The 12,146-nt window shown below is 42.5% G+C and overlaps 1 protein-coding gene across 23 annotated transcripts in view; it reads left to right on the plus strand.

The window, feature by feature from the left end:
- Positions 1 to 12,146, plus strand: part of dlg2 (discs, large homolog 2 (Drosophila)) — a 367,048-nt gene that overhangs the window by 319,974 nt on the left and 34,928 nt on the right. For all 23 annotated transcript variants that reach the window (XM_029627161.2, XM_029627167.2, XM_029627160.2 and 20 more), the window contains one exon: positions 8,635 to 8,791. In XM_029627161.2, coding sequence (XP_029483021.2) covers positions 8,635 to 8,791 — 157 coding nt within the window. The remainder of the gene's footprint in view (positions 1 to 8,634; positions 8,792 to 12,146) is intronic.

The raw sequence follows: 12,146 nt of genomic DNA on the forward strand, positions 1-12,146 counted from the left end.
TTATGAAAACTAAAGTAGTTCCTAATTGGCCTCCGTGGGAGTTATTATACAAATAATAATACAAATAATAATAATACAAAAAAGAATATAGATATTACATCGACAAGAACAGCAGTAGACTCTTTTTGCATCAATTGAAAAATAAGTATTGAGGTGCTATTTTATATGATAATGATCAAGATTCCGTTAGTGGTAAGCATACAATAGTTTGTCTTTTATTGATGGTTTGCTCTTTTTCCTAGTAACAGCACTTTGCCATCTTTATCTCGTTTATTTCAGCTTGTTTATCATTTCTGCATGAGCAACGCATCTGGGCGTACATTCAACAGAGCTGGGGTGTGATGGTAACCATGAATAAGGCATGAGGTGTTAAAGTGCATGCTATTCAGACCAGATTAGTTCAACTGTGCGTCATTCATATTGTTGAACGTTATAAGGCATTTAAAAGGATCACTTTGCTCAACAACAACAAAAACGTATTTAGTATTTTGTTCATTCGTCCACTGTTGATACGGTCTCCAAAAATGGTGCATGTCAGCAGTAAAGTTAAGAGAGAGCACTTTCAGTAAAAAAAGTGTGATGTGTTTTGCATCATATAATGCATTTATCATCATCATCATCGTTTGTAGCTTTTTACTGAAATTTTTGAAAACGTAACTGCTGACAAGAATACGTTTGTGAGACCGTATCAACAGTGGATTAATGAACAAAATACCAAAAAAATATGTTTTTGAGTCAAGTGATCATTTAAGTCTGATGCTACATTTGGGATGCCGTGTTGCTCCTTAACAGAGGAAAGGCAGACAAAGTTGCTCTGGCGAGTGGGTCAGCACCAGCCATGAGACTGGGCACTTGGCAAACCCTGCCTTCCAGCATCATTACGTGGAGTCCCTTGACTACTTTCATATTTGAATGAATTGGCCTGCTGTTAACTATGCAGGTCATTGCAGAGCTTGTTAGATCAGGATTAAGGAAATGGTGTTGTGTGCATGTGGCAGCAATGCTGGGAAGTTTCACAAAGGACAGGTGGAGGAGGGTTTGTTTTGTATTAGGGCAAAATCAAACTTACAAGGGACCTTTCAAACTGCGCTGACAATTATGAAGACGGTCAATGTAGTTATTTGACAACGGTTTAAATTCAAATGGAGTAGTCTGCTGTTTTATTTGTTGTTGAAGACTCTTCCAGTTGAAGCACACTACCGCAGGACTTTACCAGTGTCTGGTCATGTGGATAAAACAAAGATATGATTTTATAAATCGGGTGATTGTTTTTTTTTCAACTATTTGTCAGGATATTGCTTCACTTGGTTTCAGTCTGTGCCATTTGTATCATACCACACAAATGCTTTTGGCCTGAAATGACAAATATGGATGGAATGATCTTCATAGATTCGCTCTGGATGTGCCGACTGAAATTGAATACATTTCGATTACTTTCCCTATGCTTGATGTGTCTGACATGTCAAACACTGGTTACTGAGATGCATAAGAGAGCCATTGAATGTGGCATTCAATAAGCCTTTATTGATTGCTCAAGTGTAGCTGACATAATGTATCGATGTACTGTAGGGTGAAGCTGCCCTTAGATGCTGACCTTGGGTCAGTTTGGCATTTTCCTCACTAATAGATATAGTTTGGGCTAGGGGAAGGGAACCTGATTCTAGATCTCCAACTAGGGGAAACTTCACCCGGAGCCCAGAATTTATTAGTCCATTTGACCTTAATAATGTTTTTATGAGATATTTTTATGTTTTAATAAGGAGCCTTAGCTACCGTCTCCTTTTACAAAGACTTAGAATATTAGAACATATTAGTATTTAATCATTTCTTTTGTTAAAGGGGAACGTTTTGTCTAATTACTCATTGGTAGGCATGAATACTTCTTTGTCTGGACCCTAATTAACTAGAAGGCAGTGTGTTTCCAGTGGTTACGTCCCAAATCGCACCCTATTCCCTATACAGTGCACTACTTTTGACAAGGGCCTATAGGGCGCTGGTCAAAAGTAATACCCTATGTAGGAAAGAAGGTGCGCGTGTGCGACGCACGCTGCGTTTCGGATTGCCTCATCTCCGTTTCAATTTGCATTCCCTCTGTTGTGAGCCGAGTGCACTGCCTCTTCCATTCCCGTAATCCAGTTCCAACCTATGAACGCTGTGGTATTGTGAGGCGACTTCTCAGAGGGAGCAGAGAATAATCAAACTGTCTCTTTAAAACCTACTCTAGAATGCAAGGGTGTGTGCAGTTCCAAGCATTTCTCAAAGGATTTTGTTTTCGTCACTCCTTCTGCTGTAAATTGAGTAAGTTGAGTGAGAAAACACAAGTACTTAGAGCATCTGGACATGGTCATGTTCTGTGTACAGTTGTTGTTTTTGCTATAACAACTCGAATGGAAATCACGCAACGTTATTTTGACCAGCGTTGACATCGCTTTGCAGTATAAAGTAGTCACACTTATGCAGAGCAGGACGGCACTCGTGGTTATAATTCGTTATATTCTTCAAGAAACAATGTGTAAATATGAAGAATTGAAATGACCATTGAACAGATTCTTGGAAAAAACGAAATTCTAGTTGAACCCCTCATGCCTTGTGCTAGCTTGCTCCACAATATAACTGATTACTACCTAATGCTCACCGACTGTGGCTCTCACTCTCTCAATTCAATGGGAATTATTGGCATGGGAAATGTATTGTATTGCCAAAGCAAGTGGAATAGATAATACACAAAGGTGAAATAACCAATCAGAAATGAACAGTAAACGTTACACTCACAAAAGTTTCTAAAGAATAGAGACACTTCAAACGTTATATTATGGCTGTTTACAGTGTTTATAACAATATGCAAATAGTAGAAGTACAAAAGGGAAAATAAATAAACATGGGTTGTATTTCCATTTCTCGCTCTCTCGCACTCTCGCTGGCAGAAAATGAGTGGCTGTGGGTGGATGCTGATAGAGGAAGCCCACCCACAGTCAATAGCAATATTTCAATTTCTAAACTGTGTTGTGCACACTCATTATGCGATTGCTGTAAGTTGAGTTATATATCTGTCAGTATTTATATTTTCACTTGTTGCACAAAGGTTATACAGAATATCAGACCAATTAACATTCGTTAACTTTTGCAGGAAGGTTGAAAATAAACGTTTTCTGGACATGTGAAATGTTGAAGCAAAGCACATATGCAGTAGATATGCTCTGTAACCTACCCAGCAGTCTATCCAAAATGGTGGCTTGCTTCTCACTTTCATAGCATTCTCCTTACGACATTTTCAGATTTGAACACTTAAATATCAAAGGGATGCATGAGTACAAAGATTCTGGGAGAGCCTAACGAAAGGTGACATGAAATAATGAGGCAAGAAGAGAGAGGCATTTCATGGAGCATGCTTAATGCATAGGCGGAATTGGTTGTCTGAGCTTACCCAGAGAGAGGTGGAATTCACAACAAATTTTCTGTTTTCTCATTCGCCCACATGATTACGGTGACATGCCTGTGGTTGCCTTGGTGCCGCAAACACAAAATTAGCTATTGCTGGTGTGCTGAATAGATTTTACAGAACCATGTTAGCATTAGCATTTTGACTGTGGGCCACCTCCCTGTGTCCTAGCCTAGAATGGCCTCTGGTGGGCTTCCAGCTACCTGACCGTTCCTCTCTCCATATCAATGTGTTTCAGCTGTCTGTGTTGCTGTCACAGGGGGGCCTTTGGGGACACTGGGAGGGCAAGGGCCCACTCGAATGATTTATTAACAACCCTGGCTTAAATACCATGTGTATTCTCACAGAAGCATAATGTAATCAGGGTCGTGTTCACTAGAAACCAAATGGAAGAAAACAGCCGAAAAAAGGAAGGACTACCTGAACTTGTCCAATGACAATCTCTGATTTGAATGCATCTCAATCGCCTTTTAAAAGGGTGTGTCTACCGTGGCCTTTTCCTCCCGTGTACCACACCTATGGAACTCCCTTCCAGATAGTCTCCAAGCTGTTCAGACTGTTGGAGATTTTAAAGCAGTCCTTAAGACTCATCTCTATCAACAGGCCTATCCTACCTCCCAGACTTTGATTGTTGCTTTCATGATATGGTCAGATATATTTGTTTATTAAAAAAAATATATATATATATGTCTATGTTATTCACTTTGAGATTGTTCTTGTATATTGAAAATCACTTTACAAATGTAATACATGTAGTATTATTATTAATGAGAGTGGTGAAGGCAGCTTGTCATTCCTAGCAACCGGGTCAACCATGCTCATTGTCTCTCAAATCATTAAGAACACCTGCTCTTTCCATGACATAGACTGACCAGGTGAATCCGGGTGAAAGCTATGATCCCTTATTGACATCACTTGTTAAATCCACTTCAAATCAGTGTAGATGAAGGAGACAGGTTAAGGTTAAAGGAGGATATTTAAGAGACATGGATTGTGTATGTGTGCCATTCAGAGGGTGAAGGGAAAATACAAAATATTTAAGTGCCTTTGAACAGGGTATGGTAGTAGATGCCAGGCGCACCGGTTTGTGTCAAGAATTGCAATGCTGCCAGGGTTTTCCACGGTCAACAATTTTCCGTGTGTATCAAGAATGGTCCACCACCAAAAGGATATCCAGCCAACTTGTGGGAAAGATTGGAATCAACATGGGCCAGCATCCTTGTGGAAAGCTTTCAACATCGTGGAGAGTCCATGTAACCTAATATTAGTTATTAATGTTTTTCCCACTCAGCGTATTCTCAAAGCTGGTCTAAGCACAGAACATGTATATATCCCCATTACCATGGATATAATTACATCCCAACCAATATTATTAGCTACATTAAGAATATTTCAAATACATGGCTGCATTTCAAGTTCAGTTCAAGCTTTTGTACATTAAAGGACATTCAGATGCCATCTGGAGTTTGGTTGCCATCTAGTGTTACATTTTGGAAGCAACGCTCTGTTGGGTGCTGGCAGGATACGCCATTTAGACACTGATGGTTGGTCCTGCCCTCAGCTGTATACCAAAACAAGTGGCGGAGACCGCGCTTTGTTCTTTTACTTTACGTGCTCTATTTTGTTTTATAGATGCGCTATTGCAGGGGTTTCCAAATCCGAGCCTGAGGGTCCGGATTACTGCTGGTACTGCAGTCCCCGATTAGAGGTAGGGCTGTGACGGTCAAGGTTATTTGTCAGCCAAATGACAGCGGTCGCCGTTCTAATCGTTTGAGTTGGCTACAGCAAGGAGCAACACAGTTCCATCACGTTACCACAGAAACTGACTCAGTCGCACGTCATCTTTTTGAATGCCTGGATTTCCCTTTTTCAGTCAGCTGATTATTCCACGACACAACATTCTAAAACTGGCTCTACTTTTGTCTCCTCTCCTCCTTCCTGTGGGCTGTAAATCAGGCTTACTTTTACTTTTCTGCTTTTGGGTCAAGTTTCTGACTTAAAGATGAAGGACATTTTTTTAAATAAATACAATTTTAAACTAAAAATAATGATATATACAGTGGGGAGAACAAGTATTTGATACACTGCCGATTTTGCAGGTTTTCCTACTTACAAAGCATGTAGAGGTCTGTCATTTTTATCATAGTTACACTTCAACTGTGAGAGACGGAATCTAAAACAAAAATCCAGAAAATCACATTGTATGATTTTTAAGTAATTCATTTGCATTTTATTGCATGACATAAGTATTTGATACATCAGAAAAGCAGAACTTAATATTTGGTACAGAAACCTTTGTTTGCAATTACAGAGATCATACGTTTCCTGTAGCTCTTGACCAGGTTTGCACACACTGCAGCAGGGATTTTGGCCCACTCCTCCATACAGACCTTCTCCAGATCCTTCAGGTTTCGGGGCAGTCGCTGGGCAGCTCCCTCCAAAGATTTTCTATTGGGTTCAGGTCTGGAGACTGGCTAGGCCACTCCAGGACCTTAAGATGCTTCTTACGGAGCCACTCCTTAGTTGCCCTGGCTGTGTGTTTCGGGTCGTTGTCATGCTGGAAGACCCAGCCACAACCCATCTTCAATACGGTGCAGTCGTCCTGTCCCCTTTGCAGAAAAGCATCCCCAAAGAATAATGTTTCCACCTCCATGCTTCACGGTTGGGATGGTGTTCTTGGGGTTGTACTCATCCTTCTTCTTCCTCCAAACATGGCGAGTGGAGTTTAGACCAAAAAGCTCTATTTTTGTCTCATCAGACCACATGACCTTCTCCCATTCCTCCTCTGGATCATCCAGTTGGTCATTGGCAAACTTCAGACGGGCCTGGATATGCGCTGGCTTGAGCAGGGGGACCTTGCGTGCGCTGCAGGATTTTAATCCATGACGGCGTAGTGTGTTACTAATGGTTTTCTTTGAGACTGTGGTCCCAGCTCTCTTCAGGTCATTGACCAGGTCCTGCCGTGTAGTTCTGGGCTGATCCCTCACCTTCCTCATGATCATTGATGCCCCACGAGGTGAGATCTTGCATGGAGCCCCAGACCGAGGGTGATTGACCGTCATCTTGAACTTCTTTCATTTTCTAATAATTGCGCCAACAGTTGTTGCCTTCTCACCAAGCTGCTTGCCTATTGTCCTATAGCCCATCCCAGCCTTGTGCAAGTCTACAATTTTATCCTTGATGTCCTTACACAGCTCTCTGGTCTTGGCCATTGTGGAGAGGTTGGAGTCTGTTTGATTGAGTGTGTGGACAGGTGTCTTTTATACAGGTAACGAGTTCAAACAGGTGCAGTTAATACAGGTAATGAGTGGAGAACAGGAGGGCTTCTTAAATAAAAACTAACAGGTCTGTGAGAGCCTGAATTTTTACTGGTTGGTAGGTGATCAAATACTTATGTCATGCAATAAAATGCAAATTAATTACTTAAAAATCATACAATCTGATTTTCTGAATTTTTGATTTTAGATTCCGTCTCTCACAGTTGAAGTGTACCTATGATAAAAAATTACAGACCTCTACGTGCTTTGTAAGTAGGAAAACCTGCTAAATCGGCAGTGTATCAAATACTTGTTCTCCTCACTGTATATATATATATATATATATATGTGTGTTTTTTTTGAGGTTTTGACGGTTATTTGAATTTCATGACTGTCTTCATCCTTAATCGATTATCCAATTATCATGCCAGCCCTAATTAGATTGAAATAATGAAAATGGTCCAGATTAGAATTTGTATGCTCTATTCACAGTTCAGATTTGTGGTAGGCAATGAGAGAATCAATTGGTTTTGCTCGACTCCTTGCGTCCTCTCCTCCGTACTCTCCTCGCCTGCTTTTGAAAATGGTCAAACGTAATCGAGGAGACATCAAAAGATTTCAAAACACTTCCGTGCTAGCAGGTGGGAGAATACTCTTGTGTGACCTCTGCCAATGGATATCAGTAGAATAGCATACTTCTCTGTTCACCTACTAACAAGTTGACACACTTTTCGACCACTTTTCGGTTTCCAGCTCACGGAAGAGAGGAGGATGCAGGAGTCGAGGAGAGGACAGACTTAACCCAATTGAGAACCACCCCTAAATTGAGAAACTCCCCTTGTATTATAGGAAAACTTACTAATCACTATGCTCGGACAATGTCGTACCCTAACCTTATTTCACAAATGGTTTGAGACACACCTTAAATGTTTTTGGGTATCACTGCTTTACCCAATTACTTTAAAGCAGTATTTCACCAATTTTTTTACTTCATATTCAAAGGTGACATTTTCACACATAGTGGTATGGTGCTGAATGATGTTAAAAATCTGTGAAGTGTTCCTTTAACCCCCCAGTAGATGGCAATCTATTGTTATGTAACAAGTGTTAGGCCTGTCACAACAGTCTGTTGAAGCGGGAACCTACAACCCACAGCGCAGCACTTTGCAACTAGGTCAGTGACAATGTATATGTACAGTATCAAGCATCTCAGCATAGGAGCGCTGATATAGGATCAGTTTTAACCATTAGAGCACAATGCATAAGATTACATGGGACCTTGTCCTAGATCAGTGCTCTCACTCTGAGACTCATTGCTATCGATCCCTATAACATGATTTCCAGACTTCATCTGTCTTTAGACATAGTCTCCTACTGTTCTCAAGCAACTCAAAAAGACACCTGGCAAGGGACTCCGAACCTTCTAGCCTTACTTTACATACATTATTAACTATATAATTTTGTTGGTTTGACAGCGACAGCGCTCCCTTCAGAGTAGATTGGTGGCACTACAGGGAAAATAAGTCTCATCTCTCCAAAGAGTCCTTGAGGAAGGTGTCCTCAATGTCCTGATTGCTATTTGACTTTAGCCCAGTGGGAGCTGGTGGCAGATGCTAGCTCTCAGTCTTCATACATGGCTATGTGTGTGTGTGTGCCTGCGTGTGTGCGTGCATACATGCACACTTGTGACCTCACGCTCATGTGCAGGCTCCTCGTCTCCAGGAAACCAGTCAGAAATGGGACAATGATTTAAGTAGAGCACAATGCTCCTTTGGGCCTCTGCCATCTCTGTACTGTGCCTAGGCGCGCTCTACGTGCCCCCGCTTCTATCTGCTTGTGTGTGTGATTCTCTTTCTTCTCTGCCGGACGGACAGTCAAGATGCTAAGCCCCTCGGACTCGGATGCTGAGCTGATGTACTATCTGACCTGTTTGTACAGGGATCCCAGGAGGATGGTCCTCCACAAGGGCTCCACAGGCCTGGGATTCAACATCGTGGGCGGGGAGGACGGAGAGGGCATCTTTGTCTCCTTCATCCTGGCGGGAGGGCCCGCCGACCTAAGCGGAGAGCTGCGGAGGGGAGACCAGATCCTGTCGGTGAGTTTACCCCTACAGACGCACATAATGATATTTATACTGATAATGTTTCTACATATATACACACACACACACACACACACACAGATATGCACATGTACTGTAATTGGCAGTGTACTACAAGGTTTGAGAACAAGATTATACTCCTGAGATGTCCCATTTTCAAGAATGTCCTGAGAAACAGTTACAGTACAATTCCAAAACGACTACCTTATACACACAAGTGTAAAGGGATAAAGAATATGTACGTAAAGATATATGAATGAGTGATGGTACAGAATGGCATAGGCAAGATGCAGTAGATGGTATCAAGTACAGTATATACATATGAGATGAGTAATGTAGGGTATGTAAACAAAGTGGCATATTTTAAAGTGGCTAGTGATACATGTATTACATAAAGATGCAGTAGCTGATATAGGGTACAGTATATACATATACATATGAGATGAGTAATGTAGGGTATGTAAACATTATATTAAGTAGCATTGTTTAAAGTGGCTAGTGATATATTTTACATCAATTTCCATCCATTTCCATTATTAAAGTGGCTGGAGTTGAGTCGGTGTGTTGGCAGCAGCCACTCAATATTAGTCGTGGCTGTTTAACAGTCTGATGGCCTTGAGATAGAAGCGGTTTTTCAGTCTCTCGGTCCCTGCTTTGATGCACCTGTACTGACCTAGCCTTCTGGATGATAGCAGGGTGAACAGGCAGTGGCTCGGGTGGTTGTTGTCCTTGATGATCTTTATGGCCTTCCTGTGACGTCGGGTGATGTAGCTGTCCTGGAGGGCAGGTAGTTTACCACCGGTGATGCGTTGTGCAGACCTCACTACCCTCTGGAGAGCCTTACGGTTGTGGGCAGAGCAGTTGCTGTACCAGGCGGTGATACAGCCCGACAGGATGCTCTCGATTGTGCATCTGTAGAAGTTTGTGAGTGCTTTTGGTGACAAGCCGAATTTCTTCAGCCTCCTGAGGTTGAAGAGGCGCTTCTACGCCTTCTTCATGACGCTGTCTGTGTGGGTGGACCAATTCAGTTTGTCCGTGATGTGTACGCCGAGGAACTTAAAACTTACTACCCTCTCCACTACTGTCCCATCGATGTGGATAAGGGGGTGCTGTTTCCTGAAGTCCACAATCATCTCCTTTGTTTTGTTGACGTTGAGTGTGAGGTTATTTTCCTGACACCACACTCCAAGGGGCCTCAACTCCTCCCTGTAGGCCGTCTCATCGTTGTTGGTAATCAAGCCTACCACTGTAGTGTGGTCCGCAAACTTGATGATTGAGTTGGAGGCGTGCATGGCCACGCAGTCATGGGTGAACAGGGAGTACAGGAGAGGGCTCAGAACGCACCCTTGTGGGGCCCCAGTGTTGAGGATCAGCGGGGTGGAGATTTTGTTACCTACCCTCACCACCTGGGGGCGGCCCGTCAGGAAGTCCAGTACCCAGTTGCACAGGGCGGGGTCGAGACCCAGGGTCTCAAGCTTAATGACGAGTTTGGAGGGTACTATGGTGTTAAATGCTGAGCTGTAGTTGATGAACAGCATTCTCACATAGGTATTCCTCTTGTCCAGATGGGTTAGGGCAGTGTCCAGTGTGGTTGAGATTGCATCGTCTGTGGACCTATTTGGGCGGTAAGCAAATTGGAGTGGGTCTAGGGTCAGGTAGGGGGGAGGTGATATGACCCTTGACTAGTCAAAGTACTCAAAGTCTCAAAGTACTTCATGATGACGGAAGTGAGTGCAACGGGGCGGTAGTCGTTTAGCTCAGTTACCTTAGCTTTCTTGGGAACAGGGACAATGGTGGCCCTCTTGAAGCATGTGGGAACAGCAGACTGGGATAAGAATTGATTGATTATGTCCGTAAACACACCAGCCAGCTGGTCTGTGCATGCTCTGAGGATGTGGCTGGGGATGCCGTCTGGGCCTGCAGCCTTGCTTGACACTACCCATCCCGCATGCGGGAGCGTAATCATCGCCTCAAACTAATTAGCATAACGCAGCGGACATAAATATCCCTAGAAAATGTTCCTATTCATGAAAATCACAAATAGCCTTTTGTTAATCACAGTGTCATCTCAGATTTTCAAAATATGCTTTACAGCCAACGCTAGACAAGCATTTGTGTAAGTTTATCTTAGCCTAGCATAGCATTATACCCAGCATTTCACGAAAATAAGAAAAGCAATCAAATTAAATAATTTACCTTTGAAGAACTTCGGATGTTTTCACTCAGGAGACTCCCAGTTAGATAGCAAATGTTCCTTTTTTCCAAAAATATTATTTTTGTAGGCGAAATAGCTCCCGTTTGTTCTACACGTTTGGCTGAGAAATCGACCGGAAAATGGTCACTACAACGCCAAACTTTTTTCCAAATTAGCTTCATAATATCGACAGAAACATGGCAAACGTTGTTTAGAATCAATCCTCAAGGTGTTTTTCACATATCTATTCGATAATATATCCGTTGGGACAATTGGTTTCTCATTAGAAGCGATTGGAATAATGGCTACCCCAGTACTTTACGCAAGATTTTCTGCAGGAGCCATCATGTGACCACTAGCTCAATGTGGTCCCTTACGGCTATTCTTCAACATAAACGCGTAAAAAGACATCACAATGCTGTAGACACCTTGGGGAATACGTAGAAAACGTAAGCTCATTCGTAGCCCATTCACAGCCATATAAGGAGTCATTGGCATGCAGCGCTTTCAAAATATGGGGCACTTCCTGATTGGATTTTTATCTGGGTTTCGCCTGTAACATCAGTTTTGTTGCACTCACAGACAATATCTTTGCAGTTTTGGAAATGTTAGAGTGTTTTCTATCCAAAGCTGTCAATTATATGCATAGTCGAGCATCTTGTCGTGACAAAATATCCCGTTTAAAACGGGAACGTTTTTTATCCAAAAATGAAAATACTGCCCCCTAGTTACAAAAGGTTAACACGTTTAAATGTTTTCCTCACATGGGCTGCAGTGAAGGAGAGTCTGCAGGTTTTGGTTGCGGGTCGTGTCAGTGGCACTGTATTGTCCTCAAAGCGGGCAAAAAAGTGATTTAGTCTGCCTGGGAGCAAGACATCCTGGTCCGTGATAGGGCTGGTTTTCTTTTTGTAATCCGTGATTGACTGTAGATCCTGCCACATACCTCTTGTGTCTGAGCCGTTGAATTGTGACTCTACTTTGTCTCTATACTGAGGCTTAGCTTGTTTGATTGCCTTGCGGAGGGAATAGCTACACTGTTTGTATTCGGTCATGTTTCCGGTCACCTTTCCCTGGTTAAAAGCAGTGGTTCGGCTCTCAGTTTCACGCGAATGCTGCCATCAATCCACGGTTTCTGGTTTGGGAATGTTTTAATCG

This window comes from Oncorhynchus nerka, linkage group LG22 (genome assembly GCF_034236695.1).
Source record: "Oncorhynchus nerka isolate Pitt River linkage group LG22, Oner_Uvic_2.0, whole genome shotgun sequence".
Lineage (NCBI taxonomy): Eukaryota > Metazoa > Chordata > Actinopteri > Salmoniformes > Salmonidae > Oncorhynchus > Oncorhynchus nerka.